Source organism: Ictalurus furcatus, chromosome 3 (genome assembly GCF_023375685.1).
Source record: "Ictalurus furcatus strain D&B chromosome 3, Billie_1.0, whole genome shotgun sequence".
Classification (NCBI taxonomy): domain Eukaryota; kingdom Metazoa; phylum Chordata; class Actinopteri; order Siluriformes; family Ictaluridae; genus Ictalurus; species Ictalurus furcatus.
Window position 1 is genome coordinate 822,247 of NC_071257.1, and position 24,420 is coordinate 846,666.

The following is a 24,420-nucleotide window of genomic DNA, read 5'->3' on the forward strand; positions in this document are numbered from 1 at the left end:
ACTGTTTTCCCCAGTAAGCGTTTCCATGGCGATCTCGTCTGGTATGTAAACCACAACAGACACAACAGACCTGAGTTTGAGTAGTCAGCCTTATAAGTGTTTAAAAGTATTTAACCGGCTCCCCTCACACTCACGCAAGTTTATGCGCACACGCACACAAAGAAGGCAGAACGCATCAGGCTGATATAAATACAGTCATGTGAAAAAAATAAGTACACCCCATGGAAACTTGATTTTTTTTTACATATTTGGACAAGCAAACATTTGATCCTCTTTGAAATAGTGCCTATTAATAAAGGTGATACACTCTACCGAATGACACATAAAATTAACATTTTGTAAATTTAAATGAACAAAAAATAGATCAGTCATATGGAAAAAGTAAGTACATCCCTACGTTTATCACACCTTCAGATCCATAAAGTTAGAATCAGGTGTTGAAGAGTCCAGTGATTAGAACCTGCAGGTGGAACCGGTCTTATTTATTCCCCCCTCATATCTAGTGTCTGGTGTCCCCTTTGTTATTGAGGTGTGTGCTGTCATCATGCCAAGATCTAAAGAGTTCTGTAAGGCCTTCAGAAAAAAGGTTGTAGATGCCTATGAGTCTGGTGAGGGATTTAAAACGATCTCCAAATTATATGAAATGCATGATTCCACTGTGAGGAGAATCATCTACAAATGGCGCAGATTTCAAACGACTGCCGATTAGTCCAGGACCGGCCGTCCCGGCAAATTCAGCCCGAGAGCAGGCCGTCTGATGCAAAAAGAAGTCTCCAAGAACCCCCAAATCTGATCACAGGATCTGCTAGCAAGTCTCGCAACTGTAGGTGTGAAAGTGCATGCTTCTACAGTCAGAAAGAGATCGCACAGATTTGACCTGCGTGGGAGGCGTGTCAGGAAAAAGCCTTCGCAAGTCTACGGCAGTTTGCCAATGAGCACACAGGCAAAGACCAGACCTTTTGGAATAATGTGCTCTGGACAGATGAATCAAAGATAGAGTTGTTTGGCTACAGTAACAGCAGATATGTTTACTGCAGACCTAAGACAGCTTTTCAGGAGAAGCACCTCATACCAACTGTGAAGCACGGTGGAGGTAATGTTATGGCTTGGGGTTGCTTCTCTGCCTCAGGGACCGGACAGCTTGCATTCATTGATTCAACTATGAATTCTGCATCATATCAAAGAGTGCTTGAAGATAACGTGAGGCCATCTGTCTGAATGTGGACCTTTGAACAGGACAAACGATCCTAAGCACACTAACAAACGGCTCAAAAAGAAGAAACGGAGGGTTATGGAACGGCCTGGTCAAAGCCTGGAATCGAATCCCGTTGAAACGTTGTGGGGGGATTTGAAACGGGCAGAACATGCAAGGAAACCTTCAAACATCTTGCAGCCGAAAGAATATTGCATGGGAGAGCGGTCAAAAATTCCAAAACGCCTGACGGATGATTATGCAAAACGCCTACAAGAAGATATTTCTGCTTAAGGGGGCAATACTAGCTTCTGAGGCCAAGAGTGTACTTACTTTATCCACAGAAGAACATCACATCTATTGCTATTTCTGCTGAGTAAATGACTAAAAATAAAGCTATTTTTCCTTTCTGTTCAAGTATATCAACTTTATTAATAGGCGCTGCTTCAAAGAGGATCACATGTCTGCTTGTCCAAATATGTAAAAAAATAAATAATAAAAAAAGGCAACAGTTTCCATGGGGTGTACTTATTTTTTCACATGACTGTATATTCACCTCCTACAGTCCGTGTGTGCGTGTGTTTAGAGCTGATATTAAAATTTCATATCACGACAATTACTTGACCTTTTATACGACAGCGGAGACTCGGCTCGGCCAGTCAGTGATGTACGAGATGACGAGCGCGATGGCGTTGACGCCGGTATCAGCATCAGAGTTAAAAACGGTGGAACCTGATCTGTTTCAGGACAGTGAACGGCTGGACGGACGAAAGCATTAAAGCGCCGCTGCATCGCTCCCTTCATCCAGATGTCCCAATGTCCATTTAGACTGGACTGGTCTTAAAGTATGGCGAGATGATATTTTCGCCCGTACGGCACCCCTCTCTACCCAAACGTAACATCCCTTCTGTTGGAGTTGAATTAATGTAATCAGCTGTTAATGGAAAAGGAGCTGCTCCAGCTACGGGCAGAAACCCCACCAGTGCACCACAGCTATAAAAGGCACGACCCAAACCCAACACTTTATACAAGATTCCACGCTTAAAAATAGCAGCTGGAATGATTACGTGGAGAAACAACAGGCAGAGCGAAGGAGGGAGGGAGGGAAGGGGGGGAAAGAGAGGGAGCGAGAGAGGAACTCTAAAGCCCAAAATCTCCATCCGACACCAGCACCGCTCCAACACAACGTTACACAATCGCAACACGACATTTTGTTCTGTTCTTAATCAGGGAAAATACACCAAGTCCTGGTTTTCAGGAAAAGGCCGCGCAGACAGGACGCATCGGTGCTAATAACCGAGATCCATCTAATAATCCAACAAATTCACAATTCCTGGCCTGGGAGAAAAACAAACAAACAAACAAACTAACCATCATATGTGCTTTTGTTTGTTTGAAACTGGTGGGGTCCCTGCCCCCCCCTCCAATGACGGACTGTGTAAAGGGTGCCAATACTTTGCACACAGCATCAGATGGAAGGCAGCTAATAATTCTACGCCTACAAAGTGAGCTGTATGACAGGTACAAGTGTGTAGTTGATTTATATGTTTAAGCTTAAAAAGATGGAAGAACTAATTAAATAATTACATAAAGACATTTCAAAACAACAACAACAACAACAACAATGACGTTGCAATATGGCGAAAATTTCACATCAGGAGATTTAAAGATGCTTCCACGATACAGACACGATGACATACGCCATATCAAGACTTGGGAATTATAAAGTTCTGAGGTTTGTTGTTCTTTTTTTTTCCCCAAAAAAAGAATTGAAATGATTTAAGAATGAAATCAAATTAACATTTACATTAAGGGCGCACGATACAATACGAGACATTTCTACAACACGTAGATGATGCGCATCGTTATATTTAGACGTTTTTACATAATTGAGGTCTGTACACATTAAATAATGAATAAAAATAATAATAATAATAATAAAGAAGAAATAATAGAAAACAGTGCTCGTAGACGCTACATAAAAGCAGCACTGAAAAGCAGCAAAAACAACAACAACAACCTTAACCAATTTAAATATTCAAAAATACACAAAAAACGTTAGCATCTAACTGGCTGATTTCAGTCAGAACATTAAAGAAGGTTATTGAAAAGCTACGGTGATAGCCGTGATATCGGAGAAAAGCGTATCGTGATACCGCAGTGTCGGTATTCCGCCGCCGTATCACCCGAAACTACACGATAATCCAGAAGCGTCTCAGTTCTCCGACTGCTCGGGCTGTTGATGCTCGGGCGGAAAATCCCTCAGCAGCTGCTTTAACGAGCACCGAGAGTCTGTCACGTCACCGCCGGGCCGCTCCCACGGAAACGTTCCTCACCCGAGTCCCGACAGAGCGTCAGCGCCGTTACACAAAAAGCAGCAGAAAGTCTTTACAGCGTCGCACGAGCGCTTCCTTCAGATTAACGCCTACAACCGAGACGCCTTTACTATAATCTCGCGAGTCATCACGACATGACCATCTTATTACGTGCGGCGTCGCTTCACGCTCGTGTTTGCCCCGAGAGGTTTCCGAGCCCGGGAGCGGTCCAGAGACACGATCCACGGTCCTCTTCAAAAACGGTGGTCTGGCGTTTACGTCCAAAAATTGCGTTATAAAATTCATCGAATTAATCGTGAAAAATCGGCCAGCGCTTCTCCATCCAATCATCTTTAAACTCCGTTTCTCACATCGAATTTTTGGTGTTCGAACTAGCCGTGTCATCGGGTCACGGACCAGATGAAAAAGCTACGCAGATCGGCGTAAACGTACCGTTTCTTACCGGGTTTCCTGCAGCTAATTTATATAAATGTATGCGACTGGATACTGCAGAGATAGGATCTGCTCCTGAAGCCGTCACGGGTCACGTTTAGAAAACTGCAGCAAGCTTAGGGTGCTAAATGAATCTGGTACATAACCACAGACGTCAGGTATAACCGTAAGCAGCGGTGACGGCGACAGGGGCCGTAACGCTAGCGTGGAAGGGAGCAGGGGGCAGGTAAGAAAATCCCATTTTAAAAGCGCAAGAGAAGAACTGCTTCACGCATTAGAAAGGAAATCTCAGAAAGAGTGTGTGTACTGTTGCACAACATCATAACTCATCAGAACTCCATTTCAACACTCGAGGGGGTCTGTGATTCACGACGTACGTGAAAATCTTCGTCATTTTCAAAAACGCATCACAGGTCCGCCCCTCCTGAATAATTATAGGTCAGTTCACAGGATTTGACGCTGTCCATCATCGCGTATTACATCATGAGCTGTGGGTGGAGAGAAAAAAATAATGAAATGGAAGGATGGACAGATGATAAACAAATGACGGAACAATGTCAGAGCACTTTTCAACTCCACACTTATTCACGGAGTACAGCATGAGTCACTCGCAGTGTCTCTATACACACACACACACACACACACGGTTACACAATGTGCTAAATCGTCCCACACTCAGACAGACGTGTTAACACTGATGTCTCATATCAACCATCATCATCAGTCCTCACTCTCTCTCTCTCTCTCTCTCACACACACACTTGTTTCAGCTCCTCACTTACACAGACCTCATTAAATATAAAAGCTCATCATATAAATTGTGCAAGCTGCATTATCCAGAGAGAGGTCAAGTGTTTCGAAGATTTTTTACAACTCAGTCTGCTGGAAAAACATCTGGATCGATAAGGAAGTAATAATTAAATACTGTAAGGGCTGGGACTGACACGGCGCCAGGATATCGGTGAAGTAACTAATACATTAGCATGCTGAGCTCTAAAGTGCAGGTTTATAGCTGGCGACTGAGCGAAGTGAGGCTTTCAAGATCAAAAAGCAGAGCAAAGGATGATCAAAAGCAAGGAATATACAGCACATCTAACACCACCACAACTCAAAATACTGAAACTCAAAACGCTGCAACATGAAAATCCGGCAACTCAAAACCCGGCAACAAAAAATCCGGCAACTCAAAACCCGGCGACTCAAAACCCGGCAACTCAAAGTACGGCAACTCAAAACCCGGCAACAAAAAACCCGGCGACTCAAAACCCGGCGACTCAAAACCCGGCGACTCAAAACGCAGCAACTCAAAGTACGGCAACTCAAAACCCGGCAACAAAAAATCCGGCGACTCGAAACCCGGCAACTCAAAACCCGGCAACTCAAAACCCGGCAACAAAAAATCCGGCGACTCGAAACCCGGCAACTCAAAACCCGGCAACTCAAAACCCGGCAACAAAAAATCCGGCAACAAAAAATCCGGCAACTCAAACCCCGGCGACTCGAAACCCAGCAACTCAAAACCCGGCGACTCAAAGTACGGCAACTCAAAACCCGGCAACAAAAAATCCGTCGACTCGAAACCTGGCAACTCAAAACACGGCAACTCAAAACCCGGCAACAAAAAATCCGTCGACTCGAAACCTGGCAACTCAAAACACGGCAACTCAAAACCCGGCAACAAAAAATCCGTCGACTCGAAACCTGGCAACTCAAAACACGGCAACTCAAAACCCGGCAACAAAAAATCCGGCAACTCAAAGTACGGCAACAAAAAATCCGGCAACTCAAACTACGGCAACAAAAAACCCGGCAACTCAAAGTACGGCAACAAAAAATCCGGCAACTCAAAGTACGGCAACTCAAAACCCGGCGACTCGAAACCCGGCAACTTAATGTACAGCAACTCAAAACCCGGCGACTCGAAACCCAGCAACCCGAAACCCGCCGACTCGAAGTACAGCAACTTAAAGAACAGCAACTGAAAGTAGTGAAAGTTAAAAACACCACTACTCAAAATACCATAACTGAAAATACTGAAAGTCAAACACTTCAAATCAAAACAGCAAAAAAACTAAATACAGAAATTCACACTACCACAACTGTGACTCAAACTACCAAACCCCACATTTTTAAACCGGTCACTACATGTTTCCTGCTTCTCCTTAATTAATTTTAAAAAAATGTTCACGTGTTAAATAAAGTCATATTTTTTCTTGCTAATTTTACTTTCTTTGTTACTTTCACTCAGCATGCTGACTTTCGCTCGCCGGTGAAACCTCTGCTCACCAGGTTAGTGTTTTCACTGCTTTAAGATCTGAAGGCGGGACGAGCGCTGTGATTGGCTAGTTCGAAGCTTACTCGAGCTTTACCCGATATTAGCCCCGCCCACTTTACATGGAAGGGGAGAAACTGTGGATAAGTACATGAAGACTTTAAAAGTTCCTGATTAATCGGAATTTTATACTTCGAGGGGTTTTTATTAGTTTAGTTTCCTGTTGGTTTCTCTTTAAGGGGAAGTGAGCGAGTGAGCAAGTGAGCGAGTGGTCGAGGGTGTGTCTGAGAGCGAGAGAAAGTTGCTGCTTTTCTGTGAGGAGGACGAGAGGGCGAGAGGAGGAACGATGTGTGTGTGTGTGTGTGTGTGTGTGTGTGTGTGTGTGTGTGTGTGTGTAAAAATGGACAAGGCCACTATCACAGCACCTTATAAGGCAGTGTTTCTCCCTACTGCTCACACACACACACACACACACAATAAGTGAGGGAATGAGGGAGTGAGGGGGAAGGGAGATAAAGAGAATGAGGGAAGGAGGAGAGTCAGAAAAAAGAGCGAGAACTGTGGTGGAAGGACGGAAAGATGGAGGAAAAATAAAAAGGTATAAAGGAGAGGAAGAAAGAGGGAATAGCAAGAATAGAGCATAGAAAAAGATAGGAAAAGCTGTAAAAAGAAATGAAACAAGGTAGAAAGGAGAGAAAGAATAAGAACATAGAGAGAAAAAGAATAGAGAGAAAAAAGTAAAGAGAGAGAGAGAAGGAATAGAGAAGGGGGACAAGGAGAAAAAAAAGATGGAGAAAGATGGAGAGGGACACAGAGAGGCACAGAAAGAGAGAGAGAGAGAGAGAGAGAGAGACAAAGAAAGAAGAGACAGAAAAACAGAGAAACAGCAAGACAGAGAAAGAGAGAGAGAGAGTGAGAGAGAGAAAAGGGGAAACTGGTGGGTGGACGTAAGTATTTGAAGTCGTAGGAAGTAATTATTAGTTATATAGTTCCGCGTCTATAAATAGAACACTCATCCCTGTTCCCTTCATCTCTCTGTCCATCTCCCTGTCCATCCCCCTGTTCATTCCCCTGTCCATGCCTCTGTCCATCTCCCTGTCCATTCCCCTGTCCATCTCCCTGTCCATGCCTCCGTCCATCCCTCTGTCCATCTCCGTGTCCATCCCTCTGTCCATGCCTCCGTCCATGCCTCTGTCCATCTCCGTGTCCATCCCTCTGTCCATCCCCCTGTCCATACCTCTGTCCATCCCCCTGTCCATGCCTCTGTCCATCTCCCTGTCCATCCCTCTGTCCATGCCCCTGTCCATCCCTCTATCCATCTCCGTGTCCATCCCTCTGTCCATGCCTCTGTCCATCTCCCTGTCCATCCCCCTGTCCATGCCTCTGTCCATCTCCCTGTCCATCCCCCTGTCCATACCTCTGTCCATCCCTCTATCCATCTCCGTGTCCATCCCTCTGTCCATCCCCCTGTCTATACCTCTGTCCATCCCTCTATCCATCTCCGTGTCCATGCCTCTGTCCATCCCCCTGTCCATCCCCCTGTCCATCTCCCTGTCCACCCCCCTGTCCATCCCCCTGTCCATACCTCTATCCATCTCCGTGTCCATCCCTCTGTCCATCCCCCTGTCTATACCTCTGTCCATCCCTCTATCCATCTCCGTGTCCATGCCTCTGTCCATCCCCCTGTCCATCTCCTGGTCCATCCCTCTGTCCATCCCTCTGTCCATCTCCGTGTCCATCTCCCTGTCCATCCCTCTGTCCATCTCCCTGTCCATCCCCCTGTCCATGTCGTATCAGAAGCGCAGCAGCATGTAATTTCCCTCTTCACTCGTTTATTACAGATTAATTGACCAGATTAATGTTCCATAGAGATGTGCATCAGGGAAAAGTCACAAAGGTACAGTGAAAGATAGGGAGAGACACACACACACACACACACACACACACACACACACACACACACACACACACCCCAAGCTATTTGTCCATCAGTCTATCTAATCTCAGTCCATCCTGCACTCCTGTCTCCTTAATGGATTAAATGGAGCAAGGACAACAAACACTGTGTGTGAGTGTGTGTGTGTGTGTGTGTGTGTGTGTGTGAGTGAGAGAGTGTGTGAGGGTGTGTGTGTGTGTGTGTGTGTCATATCATCTCACGATACTCGAAGACATTTCTACAACACGCAATACGCATCGTGACGTTTAGGCTCGCTAACAAACCGCCAGCAAAAATGCAGAAACCTTCTAAATGCGACGCAAAAAGAAAATTCTTTCAAACACGAACAGAATGAAAAGAAAGCGAACTCTGATTAAAGTGTCTCGGAGGTGGGGTTTTTTTTTTTAAACCCGAACTGAGACTTAGCAATTAGCAAATGTGCTAAACGTGATGATGTACGAAGCCTTGAGCGCATCGTGAGATTAGCCGATGAGAAGTGAAAACGATAGTAACAGTAATATTACAAATCAACACACACACACACACACACACACACACACACACAGCGTTTGCGGGATGTTTTGCTCGACACACAGCTGCTGATCTTCGAGATGTCATTCATCATTAATGATCCTGAGGTCCTGCAGCTTTACACCATCACCACTAATTTAATTAGCCTGAAGACTTTAATTACGCTAATTTACTCCTGCTGCAACACACACACACACACACACACACACACACACACACACACACACGAGATTTTGTGGCTAATACACTGTGTACAGAAAGCTAACACTGGGTTAAAATGTCTGTGGTGGGAACATTTGATGTGTGGAACCAGCTAGCTTTAGAAGATACGTATAGCTAGTACCATTTCTCATGGAAAGTTCAAACAGGCCACGCCCGTGCCCACGCCCACGCCCATGCCCACGCCCACGCCCATCACTATGTTGTATCGATCGTTTCATTTCCCCTCGTTTTTTCCCGCCAATACTTTGCATTTTTAAGCAACTTGTGATTAACGACATGGATCATGAACTATTACGCTATTATATCCCTGTCATATTTCGCTGAATTTAGACCCCAAAGCATCGAATTTCTTGTAGCGAGTCGTCCAAAGCCAGGATTTCTGTTCTGGAGCGTCTGAGACGGAACCTGATGTTAACAGCGCACGGTGTATGGATCGTTAGCGAGCCCATTCCCCGCCCCTGAGCTATACCTGCTTTACCAAGGTCGATATCACGCTAACAGTCCATGATCAAATCTGTGTCTGTGCCTGCCACACACACACACACACACACACACGGAGAGAGAAACTGCACAGTAAGACACTCTTTTATTCACAGAGTGATCTACAGCTCAGTCTGTAAAGTCTCGCACACGCAGCTCAGCACTTTCACTCCTCCGAGCTCAACAGAGCCGTCATGGTTCAGTGAGAAACGCTTATTCAGCTCATTCGACACAAGACATAGCGTGAGAGAGAGAGAGAGTGAGAGAGACACACACACACACACACACACACACACACACACTTCACTGCGAGCTGAATATGATTAAGCACTAAATTTACCCTGGGGCTAATTAAATAATTAGATAATTTCCCTGACATTCATCCCGATTTCCCCTTTAATATCGTTAAGGATTAGATTGGACCGCTTGCTCTTCAGATCAGATCAGACGGCATGCTTGCTTCTTTAGTTTTTCCACTAGAGCTACGAAGAGCTACGAAGCGGAGAGCGCCCTCTAGAGGAGAAATAAATATGATCGCTGGCTAATTTTGCCGTGTTATTTCAAGTGTTTGATTCATTTCGGACATCTCTATTTTCGGTTGCTGTTTGGAGTGTTAGTTTTCGGTTCAGTTTGAATGTATAGATCTTTCATCGACTTTAATATCTATTAATAGTTGATTTGTATGTATATTAATATTGATATATTTATTTCATTTAAAAGAGCACAGTACATTTTCACGGTACAGTCAGTAGTTTATTTCTGTAATAAAGTTCAGTAATATTTTACTCTGAGCGTTATGTTTTCATTCAGTGTCCGTGTTAAAGACTATCGGTCGATGAATCGGTTATCGGCAGGCAGATACCGACCGACTCAGTTATCGGTAAAACCCACCATCGGTCCGTCTCTAGCATCATGCAGCTGGAGTCGGGTCGGATGTGTGGCCCAAACACACGCGATAATGTAGTTTACATTGCGGGTGTCCGATATGACCATAAAAAATGATTAACATTGATAAAATAAATGACGTTAATATTAGGGGCATCAAGATACTTGCAGACGTTTCTATGATACATTAAATGTATCACGATATTTAAGTTTGCTGAGAAATTTGCCAGCAAATCAATAGTTTTCAGTTTTTTAAAAAAAAAAAGTGTAAATATAATTAAGTCAATTAAAATGTAAATAAATACAACAAAAACAACAAAACACTGAAGACTGAAAAGGAAAAATATATTTTTTAACTCTGTAAAAAATATATCTAATGAGAAATATTCAAAACTCTAACAACTAATGAAGTGATTTCTATTTAAAGTTTATAACTTAAACAATCACACTAAAAAACACCGCGACGCCTGTCCTATCTCAGAAAAGTGTACTGTGACATCACTGATCACGCTACTGCGCAGCTCTAGTTGACATGAGTACACATTCAGTCCCGCAGTGTGCGCAGTGTGCGCAGTGCTCATCCCGGGGATCGTCCGCTGCCTACAACGCCTTTCCTTTAACACCAGGACGAAACGGAACCAAACTGCACCGTGTGATTAATGACGTTTCACTCACCAGATTATTCCTTAAAAACAATCAAATTCCTGTCATGTGGAATCAGGAACGCTGCAGTAGGGAAGATGTTAAAGTGTGTGTGCACGTGTGTGTGTGTGTGTGTGTGTGTTTTAAGGAGAGCGAGAGTGAGCAAAATATCTTTTCACTCCCACACACAGCTCCTCGGCTCGTCTCTCTACATCCACCTGCACTGATTCACTACAGGGAACAAAACACACACACACACACACACACACACACACACGTGCACACACATCCTTCATCCTGCTGACAAGCTGACACTTACCGCAAATGCATCAAACACACACACACACACACACATCCTCCCTACATCATCATCATCATCATCATCCCAACTAGCTGCTACTCTACAGTGCAGATTTAATGACTTAGAGCAACAACGACCAAGAACGACAACACAATAAAAACACAAATATTTATTTCAGAGATTTTTTTTTCCATCACATACAATTACATCAATTAAAAAAATGTAGTTTTTTTAAAACACCACAAAATGGAAATCCTTCCAGAACCTGCAATGTGAGAGTAAATATTACAATTCTTTAAGCTAATCAAAATTATCTGAGGTGATCGCGATTAATCACTACATTCCACAATCACATACCATCATAAAAACATACATTTATATATATATATATATATATATATATATATATATATATATATATATATATATACACACACATTTATATATTATATATATATATATATATATATATATATATATATATATATATATATATATATATATATATATATATATATATCTGAGGTCAACTTAATATTCTCAGTTAGTGTCATGATAAAGTGAAATTGCTACAACATTGCATTCTATTACACAATAAAATTGCATTCATTATTAATTACCGTTTTATAATTATTACAGAATTTATTATTATTATTATTATTATTATTATTATTAATCTTTGAACTATGAAAGCTTTGTAACGGTTTAGTTATTAAACAGAAGGGCGGGCTGATATGATGATGTAATATCGATATGGTTATAATACAAACTTTTCTCACAAAACATTTTTAAAATGTTGTTTTTCTTTTCATTAAAATTAGAAACAGATTGTAAACAAATTGTAAAATATTTTTATTATTGAAAAGAAAAAAAAAAAAAATCTCCTTCAGTGCTAAATGATCAATTTTTGCAGACATTAAAACAAGTATCAACAAATGTTTTTATTGTTACACACAATGCTACTAAATCGGTCCGTACAGGATTCCGCAGAATTTTTTCCCGTGATTGATGCGGCCAAAAATGCGGGATTTTGCTGCGGCTTTTTTTGAAAGTTTGCAAAAGTTGGCGAAATCGCGATCGTATGAAATAGTTTCCCACGCCCTTTCACGGTGATGTTTGTTGGTAAACGACGCACGTGAATCGACGTGTCTCGGGCCCTAATCTGCGGAAAATCTGTGATTATTTTGAAAAATCGCACGCTCCTCCGAATATTTGCGGAGTTTACTTGATTTTGCCTTGTTGCTCGCAATCTTAGATATCGTGGTGCACGATGTATGATATTTTTGCCAACTCGCCCACCCGTAACGTAAATAACATGTTTCAAACTTGGCAAAAAAAAAAAAGAATTCAAATTCCAAGGTGTGATGCATGAGGCGTATCGTAAGTATCGCGATACGATATTTTTCACATATCGCACAAACCTTGTCCAAATACAGCTCTGCCCTCTGTCTCAGTTTAGCAGCTCACGTCTACCTCAGCGGATTGGATTGACTTCCTGCAGCCGAGTCGCTTCAGAGTCACATCGCTAGAGTTCAGAGTCACTAAACTGGCTCGCGTCTATGAGGAGGGACGGAGGAACTGGAGCAGCGTGCCAGGTCGACTCTCTCTCTGCTTCGAGCAGAAAATCCACAAGGGAGTAGAAACAGAGATAAGGAGTCATCAACATTCCAGCCTGCAGCGAGATTATCTCCGAGCTCCACAGCAGCAACACCTCCTGAGTGTTAGTGCAGTCCTCCCAACTGCTGCTGCCTGCCTCGATCAGATACACTCTGGAAAATCGGTTCTTCGTTTTTACGTTGCGTGCTCGGCTTCGTACGAGCTGTGTTCGCAGATTAGGTTAGCAAGACAAAGCTAACTGTACTAGCTACGTTCCTTCCAGGCTTTATTTATCTTTCTAGCGTCTCTATACACATTCAAAGAGAGGTCGTATATGGCAAGATGAAACCACAGTTGAGTTTTTCTTACGTTTTTGTGCGTCAAACAGAACTGAAGATACATCGGGACTACAATCTTATTTCAAAAGTCACTGAAATCGCAGCTCAGTGTCGCGTACTTGTGTAGAAAATGCGTAAACGCAGGGTTATCATCGTACCAGGTATACATTAGCATATTATTTTTGTTTTATTATTTCATTATTTTCTGTTCCTGATCTACAATATCACACTGTTTTGCTGGAGCTTCTTTAACCCCTCAGATTGCATTGTTTTTCTTTCTTTCTTTTTTTTTTTATTTTTGATATTTTTAGTCAGTATTTTGGTGTAAAAGCTCCCACGGCTTCAGTGGAACTTATATAAAATATTTATAATGTTAACTCATTTTTGGCAAAAAAAAAAAAAATTCTCTCAAGGTCTCAACATCATGGTGCATGTCATGTATCGCTACGATATCTTCAAGTATCGTGATATGATATTTTTGCCGTATCGCACATCCCTAACTCAGGGGAAGTGGTTTTGTGATTGTGGGAACTCATCTCTACGTGATACGCAACACATTGTGCTGACAGGAAAATGACAGACTCAATTTTTCTTCTTCCCCCAGGTTAATCATTGACCCTCTGCTGAAACTGACCTTCGCTCCGGGGCTCGTTGTTGCCTCCTGCGTCTCCATCAGATGTAAAAAAAAAAAAAAAAAAAAAAAAAAAAATCACCTCATCCTCTGGAAATCTGCTAATCTAATAGCTAATATGACCATTTTAACACCATCACAACTCGGGATGATAAAACACAAACACTTCTCTTTCACCGGCCACGTGGTGATATTGCAATTTAACACTACTGTCCTTGCGGTAACGTTTTATCTCTTGGCTTCAACAAAATCGATACTCCATGTCCCGGTTTACACGCGTCGGCATTTTAAACCATAAACAAACCTTGGAGACCTCTCGTTTCTAGCGTACTGGCTAATTGCTAGCTTCGTAACATGGATAGAAACACCACTAGATAGTAAAAGAACTCTTAGCTTTAAGAATGTAGAACAGTTTTAACATAGAGGTTTGTGCTAAGATTGCTAGCTTGTAAGGGTTTTTGTGCTGAATTGCTTTTGATTTTTACAAAACAATATCACATTGGACTTCAAATCACACCAACCTTACCAACACACACACACACACACTTTACACAAGCAAGCGGTGCGTATAAAGCGACTTGTATAGCAGCCAAACAAGCGCATTATACTGGATAACGGAATAATCAGCTTGAGTTAATGACTAAATAAATGAGGGTACAGTAGTGTGTGCATGAGAGAGAGAGAGGAGAAGAAATTATATAGGCTAGCTCCTCTGCACTAAATATTTTTGCTTTACAATTTGAAAAAAAAAGAGAGAAGAATTTAAACATATGTTAATGTGCTAAGTTCCTGTGGTGAATAGCAAACTGACTAGCATAACGAGCTAGCTAATTATTTGAGTAAAACTCAAGCATCAACGTTAGCATCTTTTACCACAGTTATCTCCATGTCTGATTAGCATCTTTTACCACAGCTAGCGCCGTGTCTGATTAGCATCTTTTACCACAGCAAGCTCCATGTCTGATTAGCATCTTTTACCACAGCCAGCTCTATGTCTGATTAGCATCTTTTACCACAGCTAGCTCCATGTCTGATTAGCATCTTTTACCACAGCAAGCTCCATGTCTGATTAGCATCTTTTACCACAACAAGCTCCATGTCTGATTAGCATCTTTTACCACAGTTAGCACCATGTCTGTTTAGCATCTTTCACCACAGCTAGCTCCATGTCTGATTAGCATCTTTTACCACAGATAGCTCCGTGTCTGATTAGCATCTTTTACCACAGCTAGCTCCATGTCTGATTAGCATCTTTTACCACAGCTAGCTCTGTGTCTGATTAGCAGCTTTTACCACAGCTAGCTCCATGTCTGATTAGCATCTTTTACCACAGCTAGCTCTGTGTCTGATTAGCATATTTTACCATAGCTAGCTCCATGACTGATTAGCATCTTTTACCACAGCAAGCTCCATGTCTGATTAGCAACATTTACCACAGTTTGCTGTACTGACTAAAGCTACAGCAGAGCTGTCAGGACACCGCAGTTAACAACCAAAACATTAGCGTAAGACTTTGAAATGATGAAATAAAGTTCTATTTAAGATACTGTGCCTTGAAGTTGCAGTTTTTCAGCTTTCTATATTTTTTAAAATACTTGTAAGCAACTATTTGTTGTAAAACGGCCCACGTTTTCAGTGGCATTTATAGCAAAATGTTATTTTTGTGTTCTTGACTTGTTGCTGTTCATTTTTCCAGGACATTAACGGACAATTAACAAACTAGCTGTATGATGTCACTGAGACACTATTTGTGCACAGGGCGCGCACGTGTGTGTGTGTGTGTGTGTGTGTGTGTGCTATCAGGAGGTAGGGACAATTTTCCAACATGTTCCCAGTAACAACACACACACACACACACACACACACACACACACACACACACAAACACCGACCGCTATCTCCTACAATGAGATAAACCAGAAAGGGACAAAGGCTATAAATGGCACAGAGTTAGACTGCGAGATCTGTTCTCTCCCACACACTCGGCTTCTCGGCTCGTCTCTACATCCACCATCCACTTTTCTCTTCAGGTCCTTCATCCTGCTGAGGAGTTAACACTCCACTCATGTCAATTTAGCAATATACACACAAAACAACACACACACACACACACACACACACACACACACACACACACACACACACACAGGAGGTCAGGCCTCTGAGCCTATAATCAGTTCTCTTTGAAAGAGGATTAAATGATTAATCATCTAATCATTAGCAGGCTAATCTTCCATCACGGTAATATTTTGGTGATGTTTTCCTGTTCCTGTTCCCATCGAAAATTTTAACTGAACTCTGAACCTCTGCAGTGTCTCCTTTAATATACGTCATCGTCCCCAGAACACTGACTAACCACTTTCCTCTTAGCTTAGATAAAAACACAACTGGACCCTTTCTTTACATTAGCTCTCATAAAAAAGCAGAATATAAGCTATATACCTGGCTAGGATTAGCTACCGAATCACATACGTTACACTAGCTAGCAAAAACTTAAACGTTTTGGAAGTCGAAACAAATTCCGACATTTGAACGCTGTTCGAAATTACAGGACGTTCATGCAAAGGCATCCGTTAGCTACGTTAGCCTCGTAGCTCCAGCGAGACAGAAAGCTGCAAACGTCGGATGCCAAACGTGTCTCGGCCGATCCGACTACACGCGGCGTAAACTATGGAAAGTGTTTACTCCCGAGCAATTCCAGAAAGACTTTGTCACATCTGAACGTTGCGTAAAACGTGTTAACTGCCGATTCGTCCTGAGCACATTTCTGAGTCATCGGAGAATACGCTTCAGGAAAGAGTGATTCGTCAAAAGATATTTTCACTGCTGCATTCCTCGGCCGTGAGTAGATGCATCTCCTGGCCCGCGTCTCGACGCTCATCTCTGAGTTATTATCGGGATGCTTGGCTCGACGGTGTGGCTCTGGTTTGACGCTGAGCAGCAAGGCCACCGAAGAACGCGTCAACGCGTGTGGCGTAAACACACCAGTGTGTCTCAGCACTGTTCTTTTATTACTTATTTACACACACACACAAATACTCTGAGGGATCGTTAATGTGATGGCGATATCCAGGTCACGCAACATCCTGTTATCACCTAACAATGTTTCAACATTAATCCTGCGTCTGGATTCGACTTGTACTCCACACTTTTAATGCGTTTATTTTGGTCAAATATTTGGCTGGTTCTGACCCCTTTTCTTTTCCCGTCCAAATTTTTCAGTGACGTCCCTAATAAATATAGCTACCTGATGTCAACTGGTCGAATGTTCGCCAAGTCAAACGCAGACTGACGGATTTTATTTCACCCGAAACACTCTTTTACACACAAACGTATCTCCTTTATTAACAATGCGAGATGGTGGGAATGGGGCGGAGCATCAAGGGGGGCGGATCACTTCATTTCAGAGAGTTCAAAACACGTGCACACAAATGTCATTTTTTCTAGCTTCCTAAGTCGATTGGCTCATCTGTCACAAAGGGGGATATTTGTGAGAGATAACTCGCACCAGCGTAAGCCGATGTTAGAACGCAGAGTCCCTACGAAAAACTGCGTAATCGCCGATATTCCCGGGTTCGGATTTGGAAAAGCGCAATCAGATGGGGAGTTTCTTTATGACGTCGATATCAGAGCTTTGAGTATCAGCTGATATCTGATATCGCCATGGCAACCGAGTCAGCTCTATGTGAGCCTGTTTTGCCGAGTTTAGGTATAACATACAGAAAGAAATATAGAATACACCCACACACACCTACACACACACCCAAACACACACACTGAACCAGATTCTCTGTATTCTCTGATGAGTCCAGAGGATGCAGCTGTAACACACCAACACACCTTTAGCACACACCATCTCTCCGTCTGAAGCTCATGAAGGGTGTGTTAACATGCTGGTGGACTAAATGAGGTGTGTTCGAGCAGGAAACACAGCGAGATACAGGATACACTACAGGAGTAAAACGCTCTACATACACAAACGCCAGTTAAACACACCTTTTTAGCCTTGTGAAGAGTGTGTTAATGAGCGGATACACCGAGTACACACACACACACACACACAAACTTATATATAAATTATACTTCAGCACAGTGTAGTATAGGTGAAGTTTCTAAAACATTTTGGAAAAAAAAAAGTGCAAATGTGTTCTCATGATCGCACACACCACCTTTCACATCTGCATTAACGATGAGAAATAACAAGCCAGTGGTGTTTTAGAGCGGAACACACGGTAAACTGTGCACCAGATCGATACTGACGCTTCCCGAGAGTCCCCTAACCTCCCCATCGATAGAGACGAAATAAACAGCGGACTCTTACCAAAATGAAAAATGCTTGTATAAGCGAGGACCAATCAGAGTGTAGAGGTTAGTTAAGAGCGGAGTAAAACCTAACGGACGTAGGAAGAGAGTCGTAAAACATCTTTCCTTAACATTTTAATAAAATTCAGAGCTCCTGGTTCCCTGGTACCATCCTGAGCTCGGGTTTGTCTGTGTTGAGTTTTTTTTTTTTGGGGGGGTTTCCACTGGGTTCTCCGGGTTCCTCCCTGCTCCCAAAAATATGACGCAGGTAGACTGGCTAGGATAAACTTCCCCTCAGTGTCAAAGTGTGTGTGCGTTGCCCTGTGATAATCCGTCTTCCCGTCCAGGGTGTATTCCCTCCTTACGCCCAGTGTTCCCTGGATGGACTCCAGATCCACCCTGACCCTGACCAGGATAAAGCCCAGACTGACCATGGATGAATGAATGGATGAATGAACTTAGCAGCATTACAGTTACAACGTCACTGGAACAACAACAAAAAAAAAAAACTTTCGATTATTTTATCTATAGATGCCTCCAGTTCTCCCTCACGAGGAACCCTTAAAGCTTCCACGCAGAGCCCTAAAACTATGCTTCAAGTTTTTAAGAAGATAATAAACATGAACTATGCAGTGAACCTTTAAAGAACCATTCTGTCGAAGGGTGTTCCACACGACTGACACGAATCTCCCGAACACAAGCAGCTGCTGTCTTAAATATTTATATCCATCGGCGTGATCTCGTACGGTTTCTGTTTAGGTGAAGAGACTTACGCAATGCCTCGGAATGCCTCTCTCTCTCTCTCTCTCTCTCTCTCTCTGAATGGAAAATGACAAAACTTTCACTGCGTACTGAAACAGTGATGACACACAATCGCTGACTTACAGCCTCAACCAACAAATGAGCTGCACAATCACTAGACACCTTCGGTACGTTATAAACACGATTAATGGGTTTCAGGGTGAACGGTTGTTTCCCTGTACAGACTGATAGAGCCATTTATTTCATCTGGACTCCTCTGACCGCCCCCCCGTGTGTCGTTCAGGCGACGAATGATGAATTTTGGCCTAGCTACAAAAAAAAACCACTCACATAACAGTGATGATATCTCAACAGGTAAATCTTACCCGGATGCGAGCCTTTACACGCAAGCCGAAGGACCAGATATCAGATTGGCAACTTTATTCGAATGTTGCCGATGCGCAAAAAAATCCAAGCTGGTTAGACATAAGCAACAATATCCGATCTGTGTCAGAATTCGGCGAAAAACATGGGAATTGTGTGGTGTAATGATGCAAAGTGTGGATTCGGAGGAGGGTTAAAAATCTGTGCTTGAAACTCTGAATCGAGATCCAATCAGATAGATTTGACTCATCCGATCCAGGATGTATTTTACGCTGTTGGATAGGACGGTGATCATGCACGAGAGAACATAACAGATAAAACTGTTGCATTTCTCATGAATCGAACACACACACACACACACACACACACACACAGATCTGGTATTGATATGGGAATGAAAACTGGGAAGGGGGGGGAAGTGGAAGCAGTATCAGAAAAGATCTTTATCCTCGTGCTGCTGCTGGGAAACTGAGTCAGCACGACTTCCTGACAGGTCCAGACATCGGCACGAGCCCTGACACGTTTCGAGAAAGCCCGTGCATCGTAAACAGAATAAACACTTGCATGCATGCATGAACTGAGTAAGCGCGTGCTTTGGTATGTAAAGGTGTTATGATCCCCTCCGCGTGCAGGGTGCTTCTGAAAAGTTCACCTGCACGCGGTAAAATAAACAGCGCACCACCATCACCACAACAACCAACACCACAACAACCACCACCACCATAACAACAACCACCACCACCATAACAGCCTGCAGGAAGCAGGAGGTACACTGAGAAAGTTTGGCCAACAGTATGACTATATTTGGTGCGCGAGGAGGAGGATGAAGACGGAACAGTCTGTCCAAAATGGCAAGACCCTGCAGCGCGAGCTCGCTCTAAACTACCATTTCAGCCGAGATGATAAACAAACACATATAAACACACAGAGACACTTAAACACAGCAACAACAACAAAAAACAGATTATACAGGGGGCGGGGGGGCGGTCTTCAGTTACATTATTGCATTGCAGCGTTTTTACTTCTTCTTCTGTGAACCGGAAACACCGAAACCGGGCAACAACAACAACAACAACAACAACAAGGCGCCTTGGCGTGCATGAAACATTCATGACAACTCACCAGCAAACTTTCCAGGTTGATGGCAGAGCGCGGGTCTCTGATCATGGCCTCCAGTTTCTTCAGCCGCTTCTCCATCCTGCTTTCGGCTCCCGAAGACATCATCAGATCATATCCTCAGATTAGACTATGCTAAACAAGGTCAGATCCCTGCACGAGGACTTTGCATTAAAACAAAAACACGCACACACACACACCAAAAAAAAAAACAAAAAACACTAACAATAATAACAACAACAACAAATGGAGCTCGTCTTTGGCCTGTAGGGTTTTCTAGGATCTCCCACTCCAGCACCAGGGGGAAAAATGTGGATTAATCCAACCGGAAATGCTCCTCCAATTAAGTTTGAAAAGTCGGGCAGGACCCCAACTCAGTCCGCCGCGCCATGCTCAAGTTCCCCTGATAAACAACTCAATGTTGGGATTTTTCTTTTCTCTTTTTTGGAGAGGGGTGTTGAGAAGGGCGTTTTCTACCTCCCCCCCCCTTCTTCTCCTCTATTTCTCCTTCTCTCTCTCTCTCTCTCTCTTCAGGCGTTTATTCCTCTCCGGATGGTTTTGTGTTCACGCGCTCGGCGCCTCGCACTTTTCCTCCGCCGCCGCGTCGCCTCTTTCCGAGTCTCTCCATCAAACACTCCTCCACCGGCTCGCGAGCTAGTTTTCTGCTTAAACCGCATTGGAGGTATCGGAAAAACGAGACATTGTTATTATAACTATAATTATAATGATTATTATTATTGTCGCTGATTAATTCATCACATTAGTGAGTTTCCCAGCAGCACAGCACGCCTTTTGTCCGCTCGCTTCTTCGCTGCCTCGACCGTGCAGCGTTCAAGTGCTTATACCGGAATTACCGTAAATACAAGCTACGAGCTCACGCTCAGGAATAAAAGGTGCCAAACTGTACTTTCCGTACCACCGAGGGGACCTTTTGTACAATTAGTCCATCTTTTACCTAAAAATAATAATAATAATAAAATAATAACAATTCATCTACATTAACATGATCTAAATAACCACTACACTTTCCTGATGAAAAGAAAATAGGCACTAAAGGTACAAAACAGGTCATATCACTCTATAGCAACAACAAAAAGTTTAGTACTTTATTTCAAGACTGTACCAGCCTTGTATCCTAAATTCCCTCTTCCCTACATACTCCATCGTGGGTTCCCTGCATCCTGTTATATCCGTACATCCACTCGTACCTGCATCCTGCACACTCACAAAAAGGTACTAAAGTGTACCATTCCATGTCACTGGGTAATGCATAGCTTTTTTTTTAATCTAGAAAAGTGCATGTAGTGTACCTTTTGTAAAGTTTTACTGTAAAAGCTACACTATATCCACACCTCCAGGTGAAAGATAACGTTATATGTATGTATGTGTATAAGAGGTTGAAGACAAGGTACTGTTTTTAGGGTTTTTTTTTTTTTTTAGTGTTTGCACTCTTTATTAACATTTCTATTAAGAGCCTCGTCCCTCTGATGTAACCCTTGGTTCTACATAGAACCCTACAACAGGGTTTCTCTATCTCTGTCGTATTAGAACGAGGGCTTTATTATAAACCCGCTGCTCTGCTGTTATAGAAAATCAATCAACACCTTCTGACCAATCACAACCCAGAATGCAACAGCACTGTGGGATGAGTTTATGTTAAATGTTATCTTCATAATAAATCACACATCTGATATTAAAGAATTTCATCCTCAAAAGATCCACCCCTCCTTTCTTTCTGGATCGCTCCAGTTCCCCAGACATTCATTCATTCTTCTTCTTCTTCATTGTCTTGATGAATTGTTGTCCCTTCACTATAATAACATTCTCATCCTTTTCCATCACTACTTCAATCTCTCGTTCACGCTGAAAGCTTTATGATTAAAGTGCTTGAACTTCACCAAATACCCATAATGCACTTTATTTGTTGAATTTTTTTTTTTAGGGTAAACTACATCAATTGTACACCAGCCTACTGCAGTGCATTGTGGGATTAGAGGAGCGGCGTTAATGTTGTTGAACTGAGAGTCTTAAATGGGAAAGAGTCTGATATGCAAAACAAAATTTTTAATCCTGAAAAGATTTCCTTTTAAAATGTCATTAATGAATAAAGTCTGGAGGTTGTTGTTTTTAAAAAATAAATAAATAAAAACTACCCAGCATTCCTTTAGGGTGGTTTGGTTATTTCCGGTTAGGTCCTAATTAGCACCCACTTCCCACTGTAGAGTCATCTACACAAACACATAAACACTTTCAGAAATAAAATGCTGTTTACAAATGGACTGTTAATACAATTCTGTGTATAAAATTCCTCATGAAACATGACGCAACATTTCCTTTAGAAACTTCTATTTGCAGCCTGTTGTCACTATATATTTCTCAATGTTTATCATGAGATTTAGATTCCGAGTCTACAGCTCACACACACACACACACACAGCCAGCGTCCATTTGTAGATATTTCTGACCTCAAACATTTCGACTGCACATCATGTAGCAAAATGGGGGGGAAAGTCCACACACACAAAAAAAAAGTTGGAAATGTAGCGGCGCGCTGGAACGCTGCATGCTTCATCGGTATTTCAGCAGTTCCCTCCGAGCTATTTGCCTCTGACGTCATCATCAAACACGACGACAGCGTTCCTTTACCCATGAGCCTCTGTTTAAGAGAGAAAAGAACCCAGTGTTTACATTTTCTGCTTTCACAAATGCTGATTAGGGAACACAGCTCATGTAGTAATTATATATATATATATATATATATATATATATATATATATATATATATATATATGCAGTCTTGTAATATAATAAATAAACTCACTACATACTGACAGCAAGTCAGTGTCTAAAAATATATATTTAAAAAAAATTCTACAGTCATTATCAGATTTATTTATTTACTCGTTTTTTTTATGGATTACTACATGAAAGTTTTGTTGGTATTGATATAAAAAAAAAAGTCCAATGATTAAGTCTAATAATAATGTAATAATTAAGTAGTTAAAAGATCTTTTATGAATAACTAATTATAGCTATAATATTTATGTTTAAGTATAGAATATATCAAATAATTGTCATTTTATTCTAATATTATTTCTTACTTCATTTGCTTCCTCAAATGGAAATTAAATATTTAAGCATCATTAGTCTTGAAATAAATAAATAAATAAATAAATAAATGAACGGGGGGGAAAAATAAAATAAACATATAAACACAAACAAGTCAGTAAATACACATGCTATGGAGTGGTTTCTGATTTTGACCCTTTCATCTTACTGGAACGACACCAAAGTTTCTCTAATCAACTCCCAGAAGTACAGCAGGGATCAGCTGCCTGGAGACAGAATTATTAAACAGAACAGCAAGCTAAAACAAATGAGCAAACCTCAGACACACAATTTGACTTGATTTGCTATGAAGCGGAGCTGAAATGTTTCTTGTTCTTTTATTGAAATATTTTATTATAAATGGTGCGACTTTGTTATGCTTTTCTCACGTATATCGCCGTTCAAGCCTTTACCCCCACAGCGCCCTCTGGTGGACAGAGCACGCTGTTACTCATGCACGCTTTCTAGCCTGTTTGTTTTTATAGGAGAATAATGATCAAGTTGACGCCGTTTTTTCCCACGATTCAAATTTTTACATGTAAAACAATCAAGTCTTTCCCCCACACACATTAAAAAAGCATTCACAAAAAAAAAAAAAGTGCTTCCAATAAACAGGACAGCTGGTTTAACTGCTAGCTAAGAAATTAGCTAACTAGTTTGACTAGCAGCGTTTCCCAGGAGCGAATTCGCGACGTTTCAGCGTCCTAAATCTGCTATTATTTCGTGTAAATAACAAAATAGGGCATAGAAACACTTTATTTCATTGTATTCATAACAGAGTTTTAGTTTTAATCTGGCAATTGATCAATGACAATTATTTGTGAATTTCATAAATGATGTTGCTTTAGTGTAGTTAATGTATTTGTCATGTAGCTTATCATAGCAGGTTAGCTAACTTCTTAAAATGTTATATTCTATGTAAGAATCCAAATAGCTATGTCCTCTTTTATTGGTTCCATCTAGCTAACATCAGTT

The 24,420-nt window shown here is 41.9% G+C and overlaps 1 protein-coding gene and 1 long non-coding RNA gene across 4 annotated transcripts in view; one reads left to right on the top strand and one right to left on the bottom strand.

Annotated features, from left to right (window-relative positions):
* The window catches only part of rock2a (rho-associated, coiled-coil containing protein kinase 2a), a 42,487-nt gene extending 21,319 nt beyond the window's left edge, over positions 1–21,168 (bottom strand). For 2 of the 3 annotated variants that reach the window (XM_053620242.1, XM_053620241.1), the window contains exon 1: positions 20,344–21,167. In XM_053620242.1, coding sequence (XP_053476217.1) covers positions 20,344–20,445 — 102 coding nt within the window. In that variant the 5' untranslated portion in view covers positions 20,446–21,167. Of the gene's footprint in view, positions 1–20,343 lie in introns of all 3 variants that reach the window. The other variant, XM_053620240.1, reaches the window with a different exon arrangement.
* Positions 6,265–10,399, top strand: LOC128605106 (uncharacterized). The gene is made up of 3 exons (XR_008385457.1): positions 6,265–7,179; positions 8,074–8,129; positions 9,252–10,399. It is a non-coding gene; the product is annotated as an uncharacterized LOC128605106 (long non-coding RNA).
* Positions 21,169–24,420: the final 3,252 nt, after the last annotated feature.